The 20,418-nt window shown below is 38.0% G+C and overlaps 1 protein-coding gene across 1 annotated transcript; it reads right to left on the bottom strand.

Moving 5' to 3' along the window:
- Nucleotides 1–6,653: 6,653 nt before the first annotated feature.
- Nucleotides 6,654–13,421, bottom strand: tamm41 (TAM41 mitochondrial translocator assembly and maintenance homolog). The gene is made up of 8 exons (XM_053315161.1): nt 13,081–13,421; nt 11,848–12,030; nt 11,326–11,418; nt 10,940–11,090; nt 10,090–10,235; nt 8,262–8,427; nt 7,797–7,859; nt 6,654–7,569 (listed from the first exon to the last, which is right to left on the bottom strand). The coding sequence occupies exons 1-8, from the start codon at nt 13,216–13,218 to the stop codon at nt 7,478–7,480; spliced, it is 1,032 nt and encodes a 343-aa protein (XP_053171136.1). The 5' UTR covers nt 13,219–13,421; the 3' UTR covers nt 6,654–7,477.
- Between the last annotated feature and the right edge of the window lie 6,997 nt (nt 13,422–20,418).

Here is a 20,418-nt window from a genome sequence, read left to right as displayed (position 1 = left end):
TTTGTATTTTATTTCCCTACTCTAATACTGTTATTTTACTAGGTTCACTGGCTGAAATGTTTTACAACTGCTACTTCTGTTTACTGTGTGTAACACTTGTCGCATGTCCCTCCGTCCCTCTTCTGTTGTTCTACATGAGGTTTCTCTTTATTTTCCCCATCTAAATATTTTGGAGGAATTTTTGCTGATTTGAATCCATGTTAAAAGCACAGGAGGTTATATTTTGTACAAACTGCAAATTTGTTATCTTGGATTAGAAACTGATTTTACTTGAACCTGTGAAGCAGAGCAGAATTGTACAATATATTGAATTTAAAACTGTGGGCTGAGGCCTTCTGCTTTGTAGAGACGCAGCTGCTGCAATCAACCCATCACAAGGTTTATGGTTACAGACAGTAAGTCATTTCATATTTGCAATCAGAAAGAAATACAAAAAGTGCTCTTTCAAGACTAACCACACTGTTTTAAAAAATCATTTACTTTTAGATAATGACTCATATTTCCACAGCGTTAATTAATCTGGAACCTGGCCAACAATTCTGTTTTGGGATTACGTTAGTGTATTTTTCCACAGTATTTTAATAACCTACTGTCATTCAGCATTTGTGTAACTACCTGTGTACTTAATTTTCAACAGAGATAGGTTACCTGCAGGGGTGTGGTTTAAAAATAATTTCATAATGCCTCACAACTTTCAGAACCTGAAATGAGAACTGCCCCACCGGCCCTGACAAGTTGTGAAGGCACGCTTGAGCCTCTCCCCGCTCTGTAGCAAGTGCTCTGGTGTCATGTAGTGCATGGGCGTTGCATACAAAAGCTGGTCATAAATGCAAATAGCAGGCAGAGGTTATTGACTCAACTGCCTGTTGGCCGACTGACAAATAGTGAGTTTGTTTGGCAGACTAGCTGGTTGGGTGATTAGTTTAGTAGGCTAGCTAGCTGGCTGGTTCTCCTATTTTTTTCTGCACTATTGCAGAAACAGGTCGAGAGCATTGTCTTTGGACAAAGAGGCCTTGCACGACCCACAAAAAAAAGTGACATCAGCGCAGAGGAAAAAACAAAAACACTGCAGGGGAGCGAGGGAGCAGGGGAGGAGGGCAGGAGAGCTCCCATGCCATTTTACTCAGAAGTGCAAGGAAGCTGATATCCAGCTCATTTAATCTGAGGTATTATGGGTAACAAGCTGGTGACACGAGAGATGTTACAGTTGAAGCTCTGTCCAAATATCCCCAGTCTATCAATGCACCAAGAAAACAAGTGATTATCCTATATTATTGTGTCTATATTCCATGTTAATTCCAATTATGATGCAACTTTTTGGAAAGACAGTCAAGGAATTTGAAGAACTCTCCTCCTTTGAAACCATAGTGATGCTTTAGGAGCTTCAAATTCCTCCACAATGTAAACAAATTCACATGAATGAACAAAACCACTTGCCTGTCACTCCCAGTTTTTTTAAATGCCTCCTCCACAACAACAAAGTTTAAGTGCTGCACAACCACGCAAAGCAATTATCAAATACATAATACACAATCTGTTAAGCTATTGATGAGAAAATAATAGACCAAACTGCCTTCTCTAAACAATCCCGATCAATTATCAGTGGTATCCACTGAATTTGAAGTGTCCTTGCAGATTTCCCTCAGCTCAGTGGCCGGCTGGCTGTGGAGAGGCCTGCTGAGAAGAATTGGCCATTTCTCCTTAATCTCGGAAGGAATTTTTTTTCAGCAACGCCAGAAATCCTCAGACACGATTAGGAGAGGAGGAAGTAAAAGACGAGAAGAAGCAGGGCAAAGTACGACGGAGTCAGATAGAAGAGAAGGGATGATGCACAAGCAGAAAGAGACACAGACACACCCCACCCTGATTCCAGTGAAAGCAGGTTAACACAAGCAAGCAGCGGTTAAAAAGCAGTGCTGATGGCAGTTGAGCGCCGTTGGTCTTATTTGCCTGTGCATGTGTTACCAGAAGCTTACACAGCACAAAGACGCCATGTGTCATGGCAGAACACAGGACCCGAGGCTTATAGCTGAACATAAAGTTGCACCTTATCGATATGTAACGCACCTCTAATCATACAAATCCTTTCTCCACAGTGACACCTTCCAACAGCCCGACAGTACACACAGGAATTCAGTCTGACACAAACAAAACACAAGAGCAAAAAGAAGTCCGTTAAAACTTACTCTCTTCTTCATTCGCATGAACAAATGATGCTGCTCTTGATAGAACATCCAGTGGTGTCTCCATGCTTGGGAGCCTGTGGGACAGAGGGAAGGGCAATGTATTGAAAAACTCTTTGACTTTGTAGTTTGCAGTTTAGACACAAATGTGTGAGAGATTACAATGTGAGAGTCATTACAAGTTCCAGGCGTAAAAACATAACGCTGTCTTAAGATCTCACAGGCCTCACACATCATTTGAAATAATTAGTGTATTTCTGAGAACCTTTGATGTGAATGCAACAGTTTCTGCACAGACACCCAAATTACACTTTTTTTGAAATAGTATAATGTTGGAGGAATATAAATATGTTTTTTAATATTTCACTACAAAACCATTTTCTTCTTGGGTGGGGAAATATTATCATGATATGAGACTCGATATTGTTAGATTTTGGATTATGTAATATCATGATATGGCATATGTCAGACAGTTTTAACAGTTCTATTATTTGCCTTTACCCACTTAGTCATTATATCCATCATTATATCTCATTGTGCAAATATTTTCTTAAAGCTTCTACAATATTGTCGCAATGCCAATATCGAGGTATTGGGTCAAAAATATTGTGATATTTGATTATGTACATATCGCCCAGCCCTATATTCTTCTTTTGACAATAGTATGCCAAATTTGTCAGTGTCCGATGTTGTTTTAAGCAGCTGCACAACAACTTTCCATAAGTAGAATACAGTCCTCCCTGATTTAGATTCATGATGCAAATGTCAGCTATGACATAAGGATAAGTGAATGTGACCAAGCATTCAGCTCCAACTTTCACTACTTGACAGTTTCTGATTCACTACATAAAAACTGTTGAGCTCCAATAACCGACCACCTTCTGATATTTTTGCTGTTGAGATGGAAAGCACATTTACTCAATTACTCTGTATTTAAGTAATACACATTGTATTGAAATATTGAGTTTTTACACCACACTACATTTAACAGCTGTAGTTTACTTTGTAGATAAGGACTTTCTGTACAAAATATGTGATCGGCTTATAAAATATGATGCAACTACCCAAAAGTAAATAAAGTAGGGCTTGAAAATAAACCAAATTTATTGGATTATGGACATTATGAATCGTTGTCCGACCTAAATTTAGTCTCGCCACAGCAGTCTGAGTCCCATATAGCAGTTACTCTGAGAACTACCAATGATATGTAACCAAAATTAAACCAAACAATCAGCCTCAATTAATAAAAAGTAAACCAGAACAAGAAAACAATTGACATGCACCAATGTCTTAAAAAACACTTTTGAACTGAAGTGCTCCCAGTTCACATTCAGTCACAGTCACTAGGTAGATTGCGTTCCTGTGAGCAATTTTCTGTTCAACTAGAGACGAATCAATAGACATTGCAAGTGTGGCTCAGTTGATTGTTTTGGTTTGCCATCCATTGGAGGAAACATTTTGGAGGACTTTCTATTCTGCAAGGAGGTGCCTGAGAGGACAATGGGTGAGTATCAATGCTGTCACGTTGAGTCCACATGCAATTTGAAATCAAATGACCCTCAGTTTAATAGAATTATATATGTATATGGGTGGTATTTACATGATCCAAACTGAAACATGTTTCTGTTTATCACTATAAAACAGGTCTGAAGTGTATTAAGGTTGAACATTTTTAAAATACTGATAGTTCAAATGGCATCAAGAGTACAAATGGATAGTAGGCATACTCCTAAACGGTATTACTATTATGGCAGGGTCCTTAGAAGTTGAGAAAATAGCTCAACCATGACAAGCTACAGCATTAATATCTGAATGCATCTGTACCAACAGTCTAATATTATAAATTCTATAATACATTTATTTGTTAGGGAGCACTTTGCATAATGAGTAACTGATGCCAAGAATTGTTTATAATACTCCCTTTCAATGCAAGACTTCTTGTATTGGAGTATTTTACATAATGCTATATTTACTTTTTTTATTTTTTATTTTTTTAGTAGTAGTAACTATTATTTCATCACCGTCTTACTGTTCGTTTGGTTTAATCTGACCTTCTTATGATATTTGGACGGAATGATTAGGATTTTTGTGCTCTTCAGTGTTGAGCCTCCAGTCTGCTATGAGTGGTATTTGTGGATTAAAAAAAAATCTCCAGCGCGCTTCTCTTCCCTCTTTCTGCATTCCTAAAATACCTTTCCCTCATTTCTGCAGGAAAATGGCGTTTTGAGCAAGATAGTCATTAAGATCTTTTCCTGCAGCTTCTAACTAATGACCTCCTCATCCTCAACAACACTGTCTACGTGGTGCGCGCAAAAGAAACACGACAAACTTTCTCATGAGAGAGACTCAGGACAAAAATAATGTTGGTGGCAAGTGCGTCCACGTTTATTCTCAGCAGCTCTGAGTGCTTCCTTATCAGAGAGCACATATCTTTAACCAGCTGGCAATACGGAAGAAATGAATCGCTGCATGACTTTGTGATTAGGTTTCATACTTAGAGGACAGACAACAAGCATGTATTACTTACTTTTTACATGGGAAAGTTTTGGAACCCGCCAGTGGAAGTTGGCTTCTCTGCCACTTCAACTCGTCAATGAAATTTCAACTATCACGCTCTTCTTGTAACAACTGTCTGGTAGTGTTTAAGTCCTGTTTAAAGCCCTTCTTCACACACTCTTCTTTTACATGCTGAATAAATTACAAAAAGCTGACTGAATGTGTCTCGTACGACTCAAACAGAGAGCGCACTTCCATCCTACAACCTCCGAAACAATGTCACAACTTCATGTTTAGCAGAAACATTACGTACCTCCTTCAAGCGCCACTTTGGTATCTTCCAGTATTAAATCGTCCGTTAGCAATAAATCAATAAATAAAAAAAACACAACGCGCGCACACACGCACAAAAAGAGTATATTCCACAGGGATTGAAGACCCCCCCAAAAAAGCCGCGGTTAAACGCTCCTGTACGAGGCAAGACAATAGTAGCAGAGCTGTTGGTTGTAAACGAGGAAGAGGAGGAGGAGGAGGAGGGAGGAGGAGGCAGGAATGCCTGGAATGATGGAATTCAGTTCCTAGCAGGTGGTGAAAGTGAAGCGCTCTGATTGGTGGAGGAGTGAAACAGTGATATCAGCATATATTATTATGATAATGAACCATTGCATCACATCCTCTGAAGGTCAGGCTGCTGTCACCGTGTTTATGACTCAGGGACTGTTTAGCAGATAGTGATAACTCCCTCCCGTGACAACGACTGAGGCAGTGCCTTTGAGCAAGGCAATTAACCCTTTAAATGCCGCAGTGACCAGCAGCCAGCAGTGGATCAGGACTTTGACTTTAGGAAAAGTAGTAATAGCTAGGTACAAAACCATTTTGTCCTGCAGTCAAATTTTACTTGAGTGCAAGAGGTATTTTGAGGTACTTGTCCATTAAGTTTAACTCCACTACATTTATTAACAACGTTTCTGTGCAGATGTTAATACATAATATAACCAAGACACAGATAATGATGCATTATTATACAATAAACCAGAAAGAGGAATTGGCCCCACCTTTACCAGATGTAATAAAACAATAATAAAATAATGTGTAAACACTGATACATCAATTATTATTATCAAATAATATAACTATTATTTGCAAATGGGTCATTCTGTATGAGCACTTTTGTTATTTGTTAATGCTTTTAAATTTTATGTCATGTGTACTTTATTGCAGGTCTTTTACCTGTAACAGTACAGTGGTATTTGTCCTGACTAAAAGTACTCATAATGTAGGCAGCATTTTATGTTGTAGCTGGCTGAGGCAAATTATTGCTACTTGATGTATGTATGATGGTAGGAAAACCCCCGTGCCTATCTTGCTATGAGTCATAATGCTTGCTATAAAAAAGGCCGGCTGTATGATAAGATAATTTTTGATGACATGCTATTTCTTGTATAGAGTAATACACTAGAATAAACTACTGTCAATAATCAGAATGAGTCTCTCATTTCAATCTGTCACAATAACATCTGCACTGCATTGATCCCCTCAGTGGCCTTTTAACTAAGTTTGCAGAGTAACAGAAATCAAAACCAAGGAGGAGAGAACCTCATTTATATTGTGTGATCATAATGTTAGTTATGTTTTTTTTTTATATTGGCTGCTTGTTATACCAGTTACACATAAATTTGGCTAATCCTGATGGACACATACATTGAAATACAAGAAAAACAATTAGAAATCTAAAAATGCAAAGAAAGGGAAACTAAAAGATGAGATGAGAAGCTCTTCTCAATTCGTAAAAATAATAATAATAAAAAAAATAATAATAAATGCTTGAGTTACACCTCCTGAGTATCAGGATGTCCAAAAATACACTAAGGTAGGATTTTCCTTTAATTGTGGACTCATTTCGGATCACATTTTAGGAATTTACATCATGTTAAAAAAAATCATAGCACTAAAGACAAGAGTAATTTCTGAAAAAGTTTATTAAACCCATTTCCTGTCACTACATTAGACGTCAAGTGCTTGTGAGGATCCAATCAATGCATTTTTACATTGACGAGCTGCAGTCATCTGGTCAGATCATCATGATACAAAATTAGTAGAGAGGTTAACAGATGTTCACTGTTTCTGTTAACAATAAGGATTATTTTTATTTTGATAAGGGATAATATAAATGTTCAAGTTTACTGAATACTGACAGAAACACATCAATGCCATCAAAACTCTGCTGAAACATGACAATACTGAGGTCTTTGGCAAGGTGATGATAATATGTAAATGACTAATGTAACAACAGAATCATCTAAGCAGTCAATAATCTGACATTTATGTAGCACCATTCACAAAGAAACCACACAAGTATGACACATGCATGATCTGTATTACACCTAAGAAATATCTTTATTAAACACCCTGATTTTGTGCAGTTTTTACTCCATTGACTCTCGATATAGCATATTCAGCAGAAACACGCCGGTCACTGTAGTCATCCAGAAAGGTCCAATCTGTAGTACCTTTAAATGTCAGCCATAATTTAGTCAGACTGGTGAAATGTCAACCTTTTTATAAAACTTTTTTTGTTTTTTTAAATTGCATGGCTAAAGGGCAGTTGAACAGATGGATTTATACTATTCAGACATCCTGTATGCCTGGTCAGTGATCACATTCACAGGAGTGACACAAGGAGAGGTTAGTGTGTTACTGTTGGAGCTGCAGCTCAGTCAGGATAAAATCAAAGGATGAGCGTTGATTGTCCGGGTAACAGTTACAAAGACAGACAGATTCTTGATTAACAGACAGCATCACGACATCTGTGACACAGACGGCTTCCTCCTCCAGCCCTTCCACATCTTTATCAGTTTTTTGGAGCTGTACGACACTGTCTTCCACATGCCTGGCGACCAGGACACAATAAAAGAGGACACATTTCAGTGACAGTTTTAAGAATGAAGTTGTCCAGCCATTTCTTATGAGGCTTTACAGTATTGTCAATTTTTCTAATCAAAGCTAAAAACCATGCAGTGCTTGAGGGCCATACTGAGACACCAAACACAGAGCATGGCTGTGAATAATTTAGGATTTTGTAAAAAATAAAATAAAACAAAACAAAGGAATGCTTACCAGCTGTAGCAATGCCTTTGATACTCTGTGTTATACTGGAGGTTTTCACAATAGAAGAGATACCTGAGGAGGAACAAAAACATACTGAAGCATGTAATTATACAGTAATGAATATCTCTTCACTCTTGCAATATCATTTTATGAGTGCTCCTTATGGGAAGTGGGTGTATCTATTCTCAAGAAAAAAATTACCTGACATATTTTTGCTGACTCGCACAGTTTAAAAGTAACTAATGAACTATATACACCCATCAGTTTGGTATGACTGAATCAGTCTAAATCCAGCAAATAACATTAAACTGGAACACAATCTATCTGCCCTTTCAAATAACACTGATTGGCAAAACGAGGTTAATGATATCTGCTCTGATCTGTACTGTATCTCAGAGATCATATTTTACAGTAGGTTGTTGTTTTCTCCCTCCACCTTAACCTTTTTTCTACACCCCTCCACTCCTTCTTTACCTTGCTGTACAACAGCTCCACAGTCTGGGTCCTGAGCCACCTGCAGCAGGATCTCCTCCACATCTCGATTCTTCCCCGGAGGGTCAACCAGTTTTGTAATCCTTTGCTGCAGGGTGCGGGGCAGTGCCATGAGCTGGATAAACTGGCCTTCTGGGCTTTTGTCTACCTGCAGCAACACAAACAAGAATAAATGAACAGAGAAACATACAGGAGAGTTTGCAACTGCAGCTAAATACCGGAAGCACATCCACAGGTCTCATCTGGGCGCTTAAATTAGCATGTGCTTGTACTGACCTGAATCTCATCTACTGACACACAGCATATCATCTATTAATTCAAATCTTTTAAATCACCTGTTGATGTAGTCCCAGCAGGAATCTCTGCAATATTAATCTATTTTAAAAAATCAATCCACATCCTGTGTCAATGTAGTCTTGCCCTAAGGCCCTAATTAATAAAAAACAGACCAATATTTATGTCATGTCATGAAAGCTAATAACTCATTTTGAGTTCACACCCATACTGTATTGAGGAACGGAGCTTTGGAGCACACTAGGAAGTACAAGAACGTGTGTACAAAGGATTTTCTTTCTCTTAGTGAAATTGTCATGGAAGCTATTCAGTCATAAACAGCCTTTTTTTCCAAGATTTTTTCAGTATTTCAACTTGAATGTTTAACTACAGTTTGTGTTCTGTGGTCATTGCAATAAAAACTAATTCAATCTCAAGTAAGTAGCACTGTAAATATCAAGTGTGACAGCAGATCATACATACTCAAAAGGAAGTGATATGCTTGAGATAGGAGTGGGTAAAACTATCATGACTTGAAACACCAACAGCCTTGCAATGTCTCTAGAATGACTGACTTAAAATATTATAATGAGCTGTAACGAAAACAAGTAACACTGGAAATGACTAGAATCAACTGTACATCAGTCTGGAGCTGGATCATGCTTGTTTGACTTCTCTCACACTGTCTAATGACGTACAAGTGTATTCCCCTAATGCAGAGCTCATTATACACAATTCCCCAAAGTACTGTTTATTGCAAAAGGTTTGAAACACATAAACATATGTCACCTACAATAGACACACAGTGCATAGCTGCTCTTCCACAGAACTTACTCAACATGTTATTTCAGGTAAGTGTGATGTCTGAGGAGATAAGGATAGCAGGGAGTGGTGATGACAGTTAAATAAAAAACAAGAGGAAACCTTACACCAAAGAAAATCAGAGTAATGTTTATTCATGTTATTTAGTGTTTAAACGCACACTTACACTGTGCACATATTTTTCATGTTGTACTAGTCGATGCTGTATGTAAAGCAGGAAACAGGGCACAGTGTGAAGTCGGGAAAATGTAAATGGGTTGTGACTATCAAGTCAAGTCTATCTAGTACACTATACTATTAAGGTCCAAAGACATCGCTGTTAGTTTCAAACCTTATTTCTCTTTTTCAGAGGAAAAGCCATGACACATTAATATTAATATAAGCATTTTAAGGCAGTACTGCTAAGAAATTGTACCCACAAATATGGAAATCAGCATCTTTCTGGCAATATGCATATTTTGATTGTTTGTTTTTTTAAGGTATTGCATTATAAATGAAACAAAACAGTAACTAATAAAACATTTAGTTTATATGGATTTAAATGCTGTTTTCTAAAGGTTTTTTTTTTTTTTTTTTAAATCACACTGACTCATGTACAATTTACTTCACTTTGGTCCATGTAAAATGAAACATGAGTGATGTGGCAGAGAATGCAAAATTGTAGGTGAAGCACAAAGAGTTAAGCTACCTAGTGTGTTTGCTACTTATATTTTACCTCTAATTTTCCTTGATGAGGTTTGTAGACCACTTGAGGACAGTCCCTTAGGATGTTACTGTACAGAATCCGGAAGTGCTGAATGTTGTCTCTGACGATATTAGTCACCTTGGATTTATCCTCTCCAATCACCATCCTAAAATCGCCTTGGGAGACACAGACAAAATGTTTTTTCCATTAATAGACGTCAACATAGAGGAGTCAAGTAGGTAAAAACAAGGCTGCAAAGATGCAGCACAACATTATTTTATCCACTTCTGCTTCTCTTTATCACATCTGAACAAACAGGTTAGTTCTATGCAGCAATGAAAAATAAAATACATTGCATTATTCTTTTTGATTGATCAGATAATCATTTAGATTAGAGCCCAGAGCCCAAGACACCAAAACGCAAAGATATTCAATGAGAGTAGCAGTAAATCCTCACAGTTAAGATGCTAGAACAAGCAAATATTTGCCTTTTTAAAAAAAAACTATTTTAAACAATGACTCAGTTGTCAAAATTGCTGAATTAATCAAGTGATTATTTCAGAACTAAACAAAAACTATTCATACACCAGATGACTAGAACATAACCCTGTTGAGAAATGAAGTAATAATAGTTCAGCATGTTGGAGCCTACTTTACATGCATTTCTAAGTTTTTGAGGCTGAATACATTTTTATTACAAAACATTAAAATAAAATAAAGGAAATCATTCACTCTGCTGTCACTGAATAAAAACACTAAGAACTGTGTGTGTGCACCAATTTGGAGAGATTGATTGTGTTATTAATAGAGATGAATGCATCTGATACATGTGAATACAGTATAGCAGTGTACGTTTTATGTAGTTGTGCAGTTGAGTTACCAGCATAAGAAAGACCAGCCATTTGCAGGAAAAGGTCTTCCTCACTGAAGCTCTCTGGCAGCATGAGGAAGGAGGCCGTCACAGCACTCTTCAGGTTGGCCACCAGAGCAGCGCGCAGCTTTGCGTTCTCATTCTGCACGAGCATTCTCACCTGCATGGGAGCACACACACATGCATACGCACACGTGCACGGTTACACACCTTTCGTGTGTATAAGTGAACAGCTATTTCATTGTATTTTAAATAATTTGGTTAAAAGATGAAAAAAACATTTGAAGGGGCTAAATGAAGTTTGTCTCATACATAATTGCACAATAAGTAATCTGTTCTGTACAGTTTTGTTTGTCTGACTGATTTAGCAACAGTCAGTCAGATGATATACTGACTGGTTTGTGAAGGCGTCCAGCAACATACATGGTCTTCCAGTGCATCAGGTCATCAATGAGAGAGTCTGTACTTATCACCCCGTATTTGATTATCTGAGGAGAGGAGAAGAAGAAGGCGATAACAGAATATGGTTAACACATTCTCACCATACAAAAACATTCAAAACAGCTTAGATTACATTTGAAGAGAATGCCATGTTTGCTTTGCCATTATAAATTATATTAATATGGTTCCAGAAATGCAAAATAAAAAAGGAGTGACAAAGCTTAAGCAACTGACCACTTAAAAGTCACATCAGGAGATTTCAGTGCCAAGAACATTCAGTCACTCGTCCTATTGACACGGAGCGCATCCATTTTATGTGCAGCTGTTTCTTGTTTTGGAACACATGTCCTTTAATGTTTGCATTTTTTTTCTCTCCAACATGTACTGTAGTATTTTTATATGTGTAATCATCACTAGACCATCTCTGGAGTATCTCTTTGTGACATAAATATGTATGTGAGATTGTAGTGATTTACCCTCCCATCCACAGGCACGAGTGTGTTGTAATACACTGCAGCCCCGTGTTCATTTTGGATGGAGCTGATCATGGTGGGCCCCAGCAGCTTGAGGATGGAGTAGTGTTTGCGGTTCTGTAGCAGATTCATGGTGTGCCACGTCACTGGGTCGTCCACCGCGAACACAAAGTCCAGCATGTTCTTCTGGATATATTAAAGGCGAGCACAGCAGAGAAATTCACAGTACATTGTTATGATCATAATGTGATAACGTTCTGTTCTCCAAATGAATGAAACTAGGAAGAGAGAAGGGAAAACAAATAATGATATTTCGCAGTAGATTCTCTGTTTTTTCACCACTTACACTTATGCATGTGTGTTAGACATTGTAGCCAAAGCCTTGATGTGGTTTAGCATTAGACCAAGTCCAGATTTTTAAAAATCTATAGTTAGACTCATCAAATGTGGTCTAGATAAGGCTGGCAAGACAGTCTCAAATTTGTAAAACCTTTATTTTGAAAAATAAACAAACAGTGGCAATGTCACAACTTCCCCCCCCCCCCATCCAGACCACATTAGACCAGATAAAAAAAATCACTCAGACCTATCAAATCTGGACCAGATTATTATCATTGACCGATGTAACTATAGTGGGTTTTTTTCTGTTTTCAGAGGCAAAATAAAATACAAAAATGAAAATGGCTTAAAACAGCTTAAGGCTTTTTCTATTATGTCTAACCCTTTATAGTAAGTAGTGAAAAGTGGTGTTTCCCTTAACCAGTCACTAACTAACTTAATCATCAGTATCATTATTTAAATTTACATTAGTAAAACGTTGTCAGATGAAATGCATAAAAGTGGAGCACACAGTTGACACATATTTGAAACATTACTGAGATGCACTATATATGTATTATATTTACATAGGGGAATTCAGAATGTCATAATAATACAGTGATATACATTTTAACCACGTTTCCCCATCCCTGTATGTACTAATACTGATCCTACCTAAGAACATGTTTCACAATATATGTGCAAGGCTAAAAAAAACCTATACGCCCCTGTGAATAAGTCTGTTGCAAGGAAAAGACAAAGTATAACTTAAGACATTGAGGAGGAAAGTCGTCCCCTTTTAGTGTGACTGGTTTTACTCACAGATATATTATCTATAAAGGTGGAATTATAATGTCCATGTGAGCAGTGTTAACGTATGGTGTGAGTTAGAAAGCTGTCGGGACAAGTGTCACTTACGTCCATTTGACCTTGGCTGGTGCCGTGTTGTTTAAAAACACCAGATCCATAAGCAAAAGCTAAGCTGATGTCCTGAGGGAACTGCGACAATATCCTCCTGTAAATCACGCCGGTGTTGTGCAAAGCTGGCAGAGTCATTTTAAACTAGATACGAGAGCTGTACTAACACAAGCTAGTTATATCGGCAAGACAGACAACTAAGTAACGTAGAAAACCAAACTACGGGAGAATAAAGTAGTAGAAACATTTCAGACTGAAGGACGCAATACATCTAAATGCAGCCACATCACTATTATATTTTACAATTATCTTGTTTTAATCGTGTAACTACATCCATTACATCTGGCCAGTTTGGGTCAGATGTGTTGTTATCGGTAAGAGTCGCCTAAAATATGCGTCATGTATCCTGCTGCCTACTGCCCGGTGGCTCAAGGGAAATGTAGTCAGACATGAAAGGTAAGCGACACGGCCAAAACAATGATTTAAGCTGTAATGAATTTGCACTCAACGATATATGTGGTTGAAACCTGACATGAAATGTAAACTAGACTGCTGTATTTTAATATGTGAGTAGAAAATGGAGGGAAATCTGAACAGGGTTTTTTTTTTCAGCCAGCAGGTGGCAGTGAGGTAAAAGCCATAGCTAATACAGCCATGGTTCTCTTGAAACTCATTTGTTTGGATAGTTGTTTGAAATCGAACACTCAGCTATTTGTGGCTGCGGGTGTCGGGTGTATCATGAAGTGCCTAACAAAAACTCCCATCACCATCCTTTGAGCATGAAGTAGTGGAGTTATGAAATAAAACCTGTGAAACCAGATGAAAGTGAAATGATTGAAAAGTCAGGTCTGATCTCTTGTTAGATTAGATTATTTTTTTCTATCCATCTAGTTTCATGCTCTGTGGTGGTTAGAATTAGTGTTGAATTACACACAAATCCATGAGAATTGAAACTAGTTTTGAGCTTTAACTAGTGGAGATATTAAATACCAACATGTGAAACCAAATGAAAGTGAATACTGAAAAAAGGGTGGCTCAAAAACTCTCACCATGCTTAAAACTAAGTGCCTGTTTAAATGAAAGCTAATAGCCTCCTGAATGATATTCATGTGAAAAGCCAAAAGACTAGAGGCCATCATCAGTCTTCACCACTACAGTAGTTGCTAGTCTTATAGGCTGTACTCAAGTTCAAATCTATTTGACTGAATTAATATTGAATGTAGACTCATGACAGTTGGCAATATGTCTGCAGCTCATTATGGGATTGTCAAGGCTGGGACAAATATTATCTTCTTAGTCATTGCCGTGGGCCATCTTTTCAGTCAAATGAATATTGATAAGGTCATTGAATCCTGACTAATAAGCTCACTCACTGTGAATACTGCCTTGTTAAATCAGGGAGAGTGGAGGACCAGTTGGAATAAAAAGGTATTTTCTATCATGTTGAATTAATGCTCGTCATCATGACCCCATGTTGTCAGGTATTGTCCATGTGTTAATTCATATTTGCCTTTTTTTCCTCCTTGTCTTGTATAATCAGTGTGGCTGCACACTGTGGGAATCTGTAATGTCATCCCCACAGAATTCATTCTATTATGTATTTTCATGGTCAAACTACGGTGGCCGAGACCCGCCATAGCTGCAAATAAAAGTAACGCTGCAAACAAAAAGAAACGCTGCTGCAAATAAAAAGAAACGCTGCTGCATATAAAAGAAACGCTGCAAATAAAAGAAACACCGCAGCAAACAAAAAAAAAACACAGCATATAATAAAAAAAAAACGATGCAAATAAAAAAAGCCACAACGGAAGTGGATTACCGGGGACTGTTTTTGCCGAAACACCGGAAGAAGAAACAACAACAACAGGACTACGAATTGGAAAACGAACTAGAAAGTAAGTGAAAATGGTAGTGTTTAATGTCGCTACATGTACTTTTTAATGTGTTATTTGGTCAGGCGATGTAGCCCCAGGTTTGAAGTTGAACTGGAGAATGCCGGTGTATTGTTAGCTTCGGCTAACACGGGGAGACCACTAACGAGAGTGGAAACAACTGACGGCTACATAGTTCCGGCAGCTTATTACTGTCGTTGTTGTTGTTGCTTGTACGTGCAGGTCAGGAAAAGACGTAAAGGGGACCGTATATGGTTTGTTATTTGTGTTATTACGTTACGTGTTTGACTAAATACATGGACATATTGAGGAAAGTATTTCGATGTTATGGAAACGGATTTCATATTTCACAAGAATGGATACTTGGCGAGCTGTACAGAAAGTCCTGAGTCATAAGATGATCGGTGTGGATAAAGGGAAGACTTTGAAGGTATGTAGAGATTATAGCTGTTTTTACTTTAGCTGAGTGGCTAGCCGAGCCAATCGCTAATACTATTACGGCTGTGAGCAACCAATATAATTCGTGAGTGGTCTTGAATGAATCAGGGCAACCTATGCTTTCTAACAATGTACGGCATGAAAATATATGTTTAAGGGTTGGTGTTTAAAACATTCAGAAGGACTTGTGGCTACCTCCCAACCTCCGACCCGTCCCGTAGGCGGAACAGCGTGTTTTAAGTGTCTGCAGTTCCGATCCTCATCCCCATGTTGGCTAAAACAGACAAGTCACTGTCACTCACCTTCAAACAACCTGTTGTTGTTGTTTCTTCTTCCGGTGTTTCGGCAAAAACAGTCCCTGGTAATCCACTTCCATTGTGGCTTTTTTTATTTGCATCGTTTTTTTTATTATATGCTGCGGTGTTTTTTTTGTTTTTTTGTTTGCTGCGGTGTTTCTTTTATTTGCAGCGGTTTTTTTGTTTGCTGCGGTGTGTCTTTTTATTTGCAGCGTTTCTTTTATATGCAGCAGCGTTTCTTTTTGTTTGCAGCGTTACTTTTATTTGCAGCTATGGCGGGTCTCGGCCACCGTATCAAACAGTCCTCATTCAGTAGTAATTAAACGACAGATGAGGTGGTTTTCTTGAATTAAGATGAGGTTACGCTGAAGTGGCTGATATAGACCTCTGCACAGACTGAAATTTTAAAAATCTGTAATATGTCATTCATGCTCAGTCTTGCTGATACATTTGGAGTCTTGTTGCGAGTAGTGCTTTGGAAGCCGGTCAATATTTTCAATAATTAATTAACCGCCATCTACAGTAGGCCAGCCACACAGGACATGCCTTGCATTTACCTGAGTCAACTGTAACACCCAAAGGCAAGGTGCTTTTTATTGAGAGTGTAAGGAATACATTTTGAAGGGTTACTAATTGAGCCGAGAGGGAAGTCAAGATGTATGATTTAAGGTAACAAACACTTTGGCTAATAATTATTGTTTGATATAGTTTTTCCTCAAAAAAAGTTAAATTACTTCATTAAAAAATCGTCTTCTCCTTCTTCCTTCATTTCCAAACTTTAACTGCTGGAAACAAAATACCTTCTACTTGTGTTAACTTTCCACTTGAAAGTTAACACAAGTCAATCTCTGCACGTCAAATATCCAGCTGGAGTTACAAGAAGAAAAAAACATTTTTGATTAGAACGGCACTTTAAACATCTAGCTTATGTCCGGTCCTAATACAAAACTAGATTAATACACTGGGGAAAAAGAGACCAAAGCCTCAAATATCAACAATTATATCAACAAATTTAAAGCTTGTGAAGCAACAATAAACTGGTTGCAGCAAGTCCACAGGAGGACAGACATAAATATACTGTACATTACGAATAATGAAAATCCTCCCATGCACCATTTCACCTCTCTTTTCCCAGTGTGTGGGCCAGTGTGTAAAGAAGGCTGGACTGACTGGAATCAAAGGAAACACTGCTTTTGCAACTTTGCTCTTGGTGCAAATTGAACCAAATCAATGTTGTTGTGATTGCTCATTGATTTCCCAATTAGAAGCGATTTTGGCAATGTTTCTATCCCATAGTATAGTTTGAAAGTGATCCATGATTTACACCTCACCCTACCTCTACTTGAGTTTGCGACAGTTCATTTGAATATACACAGCTTTGTCAGATGTGGCTTGGCAGAGACTGAAGTTGCAGTTCTGCTTGCTGTCAACTGTTTCTATTAAAACATCACCATGTGTCACCCCTGGGTTTATAGGAATTTCAGGAGGCATTGTAATAAAACTACAAGAAGAGGGAATACAGATTTCATTCAATGATGCAAATCCTCTGAGGCAAGCTCACATGATATTAGTACACCAGCCTCCACAAACATATTACATGTGTGTGATACAAACACGCACGCACACATGCACTAACTAGGAGACTCTTTTCAGTTTTTGCACGCCTGTTGCCATGGAGATTGCCATTCCTGCCCATGCCTGATGGAACATCAAAAGCAAATGCACCATTAACCACACACACACACACACTTCTGTGGTTGCACAGCTGCTCCACACCCCTTTGGTGAAAGAGAGAAAGAGAAGCAGCCACTTTTATCTTACACCGCTGAAGAGTCACATGTCACTGAGCAGAGAGGAAGCCCATATTGTTCACAATATTCAGAAGCAAGTGAAAGTCAGACGAAAATGCACATTTGATTTGACATAGGTAAGATGAGACATAGTGGAGTACCTTGATTGACATGGTGCAAGAAAATAAGGGAAAAAAGGAAAACAAATACTTTTACACCAAATTTGTATAATTTATGAGGTACATTAAATGTGTAGATATTGTTAACCACACATTTGTCATTGACTATACCGAATTTAATCTTGGTTTGAAATAGTTTCAGTGAAAACTAAGATTTGTAACGGCACAAAATGATGAGTTTAAATGTCAATTATGAATAAACATGTTTGTTGGTGGCAAGAGAGCTGATGGAACAATTAAATAAAGGAACCTAATAGAAATTTCCATAAATCAATATGTGATTTCAGGCTGGGTTGGTCGAGTTGCATTAGCTCATTAGTTGCTTTTATGGCGCACACACACACACACACACACACAGGCACCCACCCCACCAGTTTTCTGAATGAATTGAACAGCTCCTCTAGCAGTCACATGTTTGTTTTGTTAACACATTTCAATGTTATTGTAAATTATATTTGAACCCTGTGGTATATACAGTAGTGACATCTTCAAGGTCAATTCTTCAGTTAATTATGTAAATGATTATGTGCCATTTTAGTAAAAATAATGTGTCGGCTGCACTCATTTAAAAATGCTTCTTCCAATACTGTTTAAAAGCTCACAACAAAATACAGGTGTGACTGTAGTGTAAATAATCACAGATGGTGCATCTCTGTGCCATCTTCCAAAATTTTCAGAATGTACCTAACCACTTTTGTGTATTTAAGGACCCAAATAGCTACTACAGAACAGTTTTAAGATGTGTTTTAGTACGTAAATATTTTAAACCAGGCAAGTTCTGGCATATTAAAATAAATCAGTAGTTAGTTAAACCACTCCATCCCCTGTGCTTGTAGTTACTGTACTGTTGTAAATATATCTTATAATATGTCTTCAGATATCATAGAGAGTGCAATGTTCCTTTTGCAATCCTTTTGCCTGTTGCTGCATTGCTCATTTGAAAGCTTTACTGCTGCAATCACTCACTGTAGCTGCTGATGCTGCTGTTCACACAGCATTTCATAAGCTTCACCACCACCCCAGCATCAACCTGTAGGTCTAAGGCACCCTGGGGCAAAGTTATTATTGTTTTTCCCCCAATCCTTGCTGCACTGAGCAGTAACAAGGTCAAATCACAGACACCAAATATCAACTGTGGACATTCTGCTTTCACATAATTAGTTTAGTTGATTGAAATGTGTTTTTAATGCATGACGGGTTTTAGGAATCATGTACTTCTGTCTAAATAATGGATTGTTGTTTTGCACACTGCTAATTAGTGTGTTGTTGTATAATTATTATCTTGGTTTTATTATATGTTGTGCTTCTGTTCTACTGGTTGCTATGGCAGTTTTAAATCTTGAATTTTGTGTTGTGCCTAAAAATACTGCAACACACTCTGCAGATTATATGTTGGTGTGCGTGCGTGCGTGTGTGCGTGCATGTGTGTTTGTGTGTGTGTGAAGGTTAAATGGTGCTTTGGGGGATTTGCTGCTGATATCTGAGTTGTGTGTAGGTGTTTTAATCTTGTAACTCCATCCATCCACACAGCACTGTTAAAGTTCATTCAGAGAGCAATCTTTTACAATAGCCTGGCTAAATCTACGACATTCCCTGAAGTAGTTTCAAAGGCTGGAATGGTTATTTAATCTGTTTTTTGTTTTTTTCCCCCCTTGTTTCCTCAACCGAGTCACAGCATCATCGCTCATTCTAATGCGGGAAGCTCACTGAGGTGACATCTGTTAAAGTCTTTTGTAAAGACAGGACAAGACAGTAACCTTCTAACTCTAAAGCCGCACAATAACCCTATTGTTTCCTCACTTGTTTTCCTGTGTTTTAAATTAACCTGCCATCCGATTGTTCTCCCCACAACACAAACTTCTTTTTGTTTTTACGCTTCAGTATTAGCTGCATTGACTCATTAAACAGGCTTCAGTTGGACTTGAGTTGAGTTGAAATTGAATTGAAAATAGTGGAATTTGCAAACATGTGCATGCTCTTCTGAGGCTGTGGTATGTGTTACACTATGTCATGAGCGCCTACTGTTGATGCCAGATGTGCCCAGAACACAAGTGTTTACGTATTTTTCATGGATAATCTACACTGAGCCAGTGAAAATGCAGGAAGTTGCTTCCTTGAATATGTACTCACATGTAATCAGACTCATGCACACCACACATAGAGCTGTATACACAATCAAGTTAGGTGTTAATATCGTACTCGCCACCAAAATAGCATTTTATATTCTAAAATTGTAGTCCTATCTGCACTTGAAAACAGATCACACTAATATTTTTAATTATTGAATTAGTACACATTTTAGTATAATAACACATTGTTTGATGCAAGCAATTATTAATGCATTCAAGAACCCACATTTTTCACTTCTGTCTGTCTGTGTGTGTGTGTGTGTGTGTGTGTGTGTGTGTGTCTTGTGTGTATGTGTGTGTGTGTGTGTCTTGTGTGTATGGGTCTGTGCTAACATGTCAGAATTTGTGCTTTTGTGTACAGGTTTGTGTGTGAATGTGTGTGAATGTACACACGTGCATTCTGTGCTTGTAGTATGTGTGCGGTCGTGTGTGTTGACAGATGAGTAATGCTGCAGACATTGTGAATCCACTATGTTTGCGTATCCTTGCTTCCTCCAACGCAACACAAGACAGATCATATCATACTCTCCTCCCTGAGCTATTGCTGTACGTAACAACGCACACTCGTGTTTAAGAGTGGAGCAATAATGGGGCTGTAATGGTTTTTCTATGCT

The sequence above is a fragment of the Scomber japonicus genome, chromosome 3 (genome assembly GCF_027409825.1).
Source record: "Scomber japonicus isolate fScoJap1 chromosome 3, fScoJap1.pri, whole genome shotgun sequence".
Lineage (NCBI taxonomy): Eukaryota > Metazoa > Chordata > Actinopteri > Scombriformes > Scombridae > Scomber > Scomber japonicus.
Note: the sequence above shows the minus strand (reverse complement) of the source record. Positions and strands in the feature narration are given on the sequence as shown.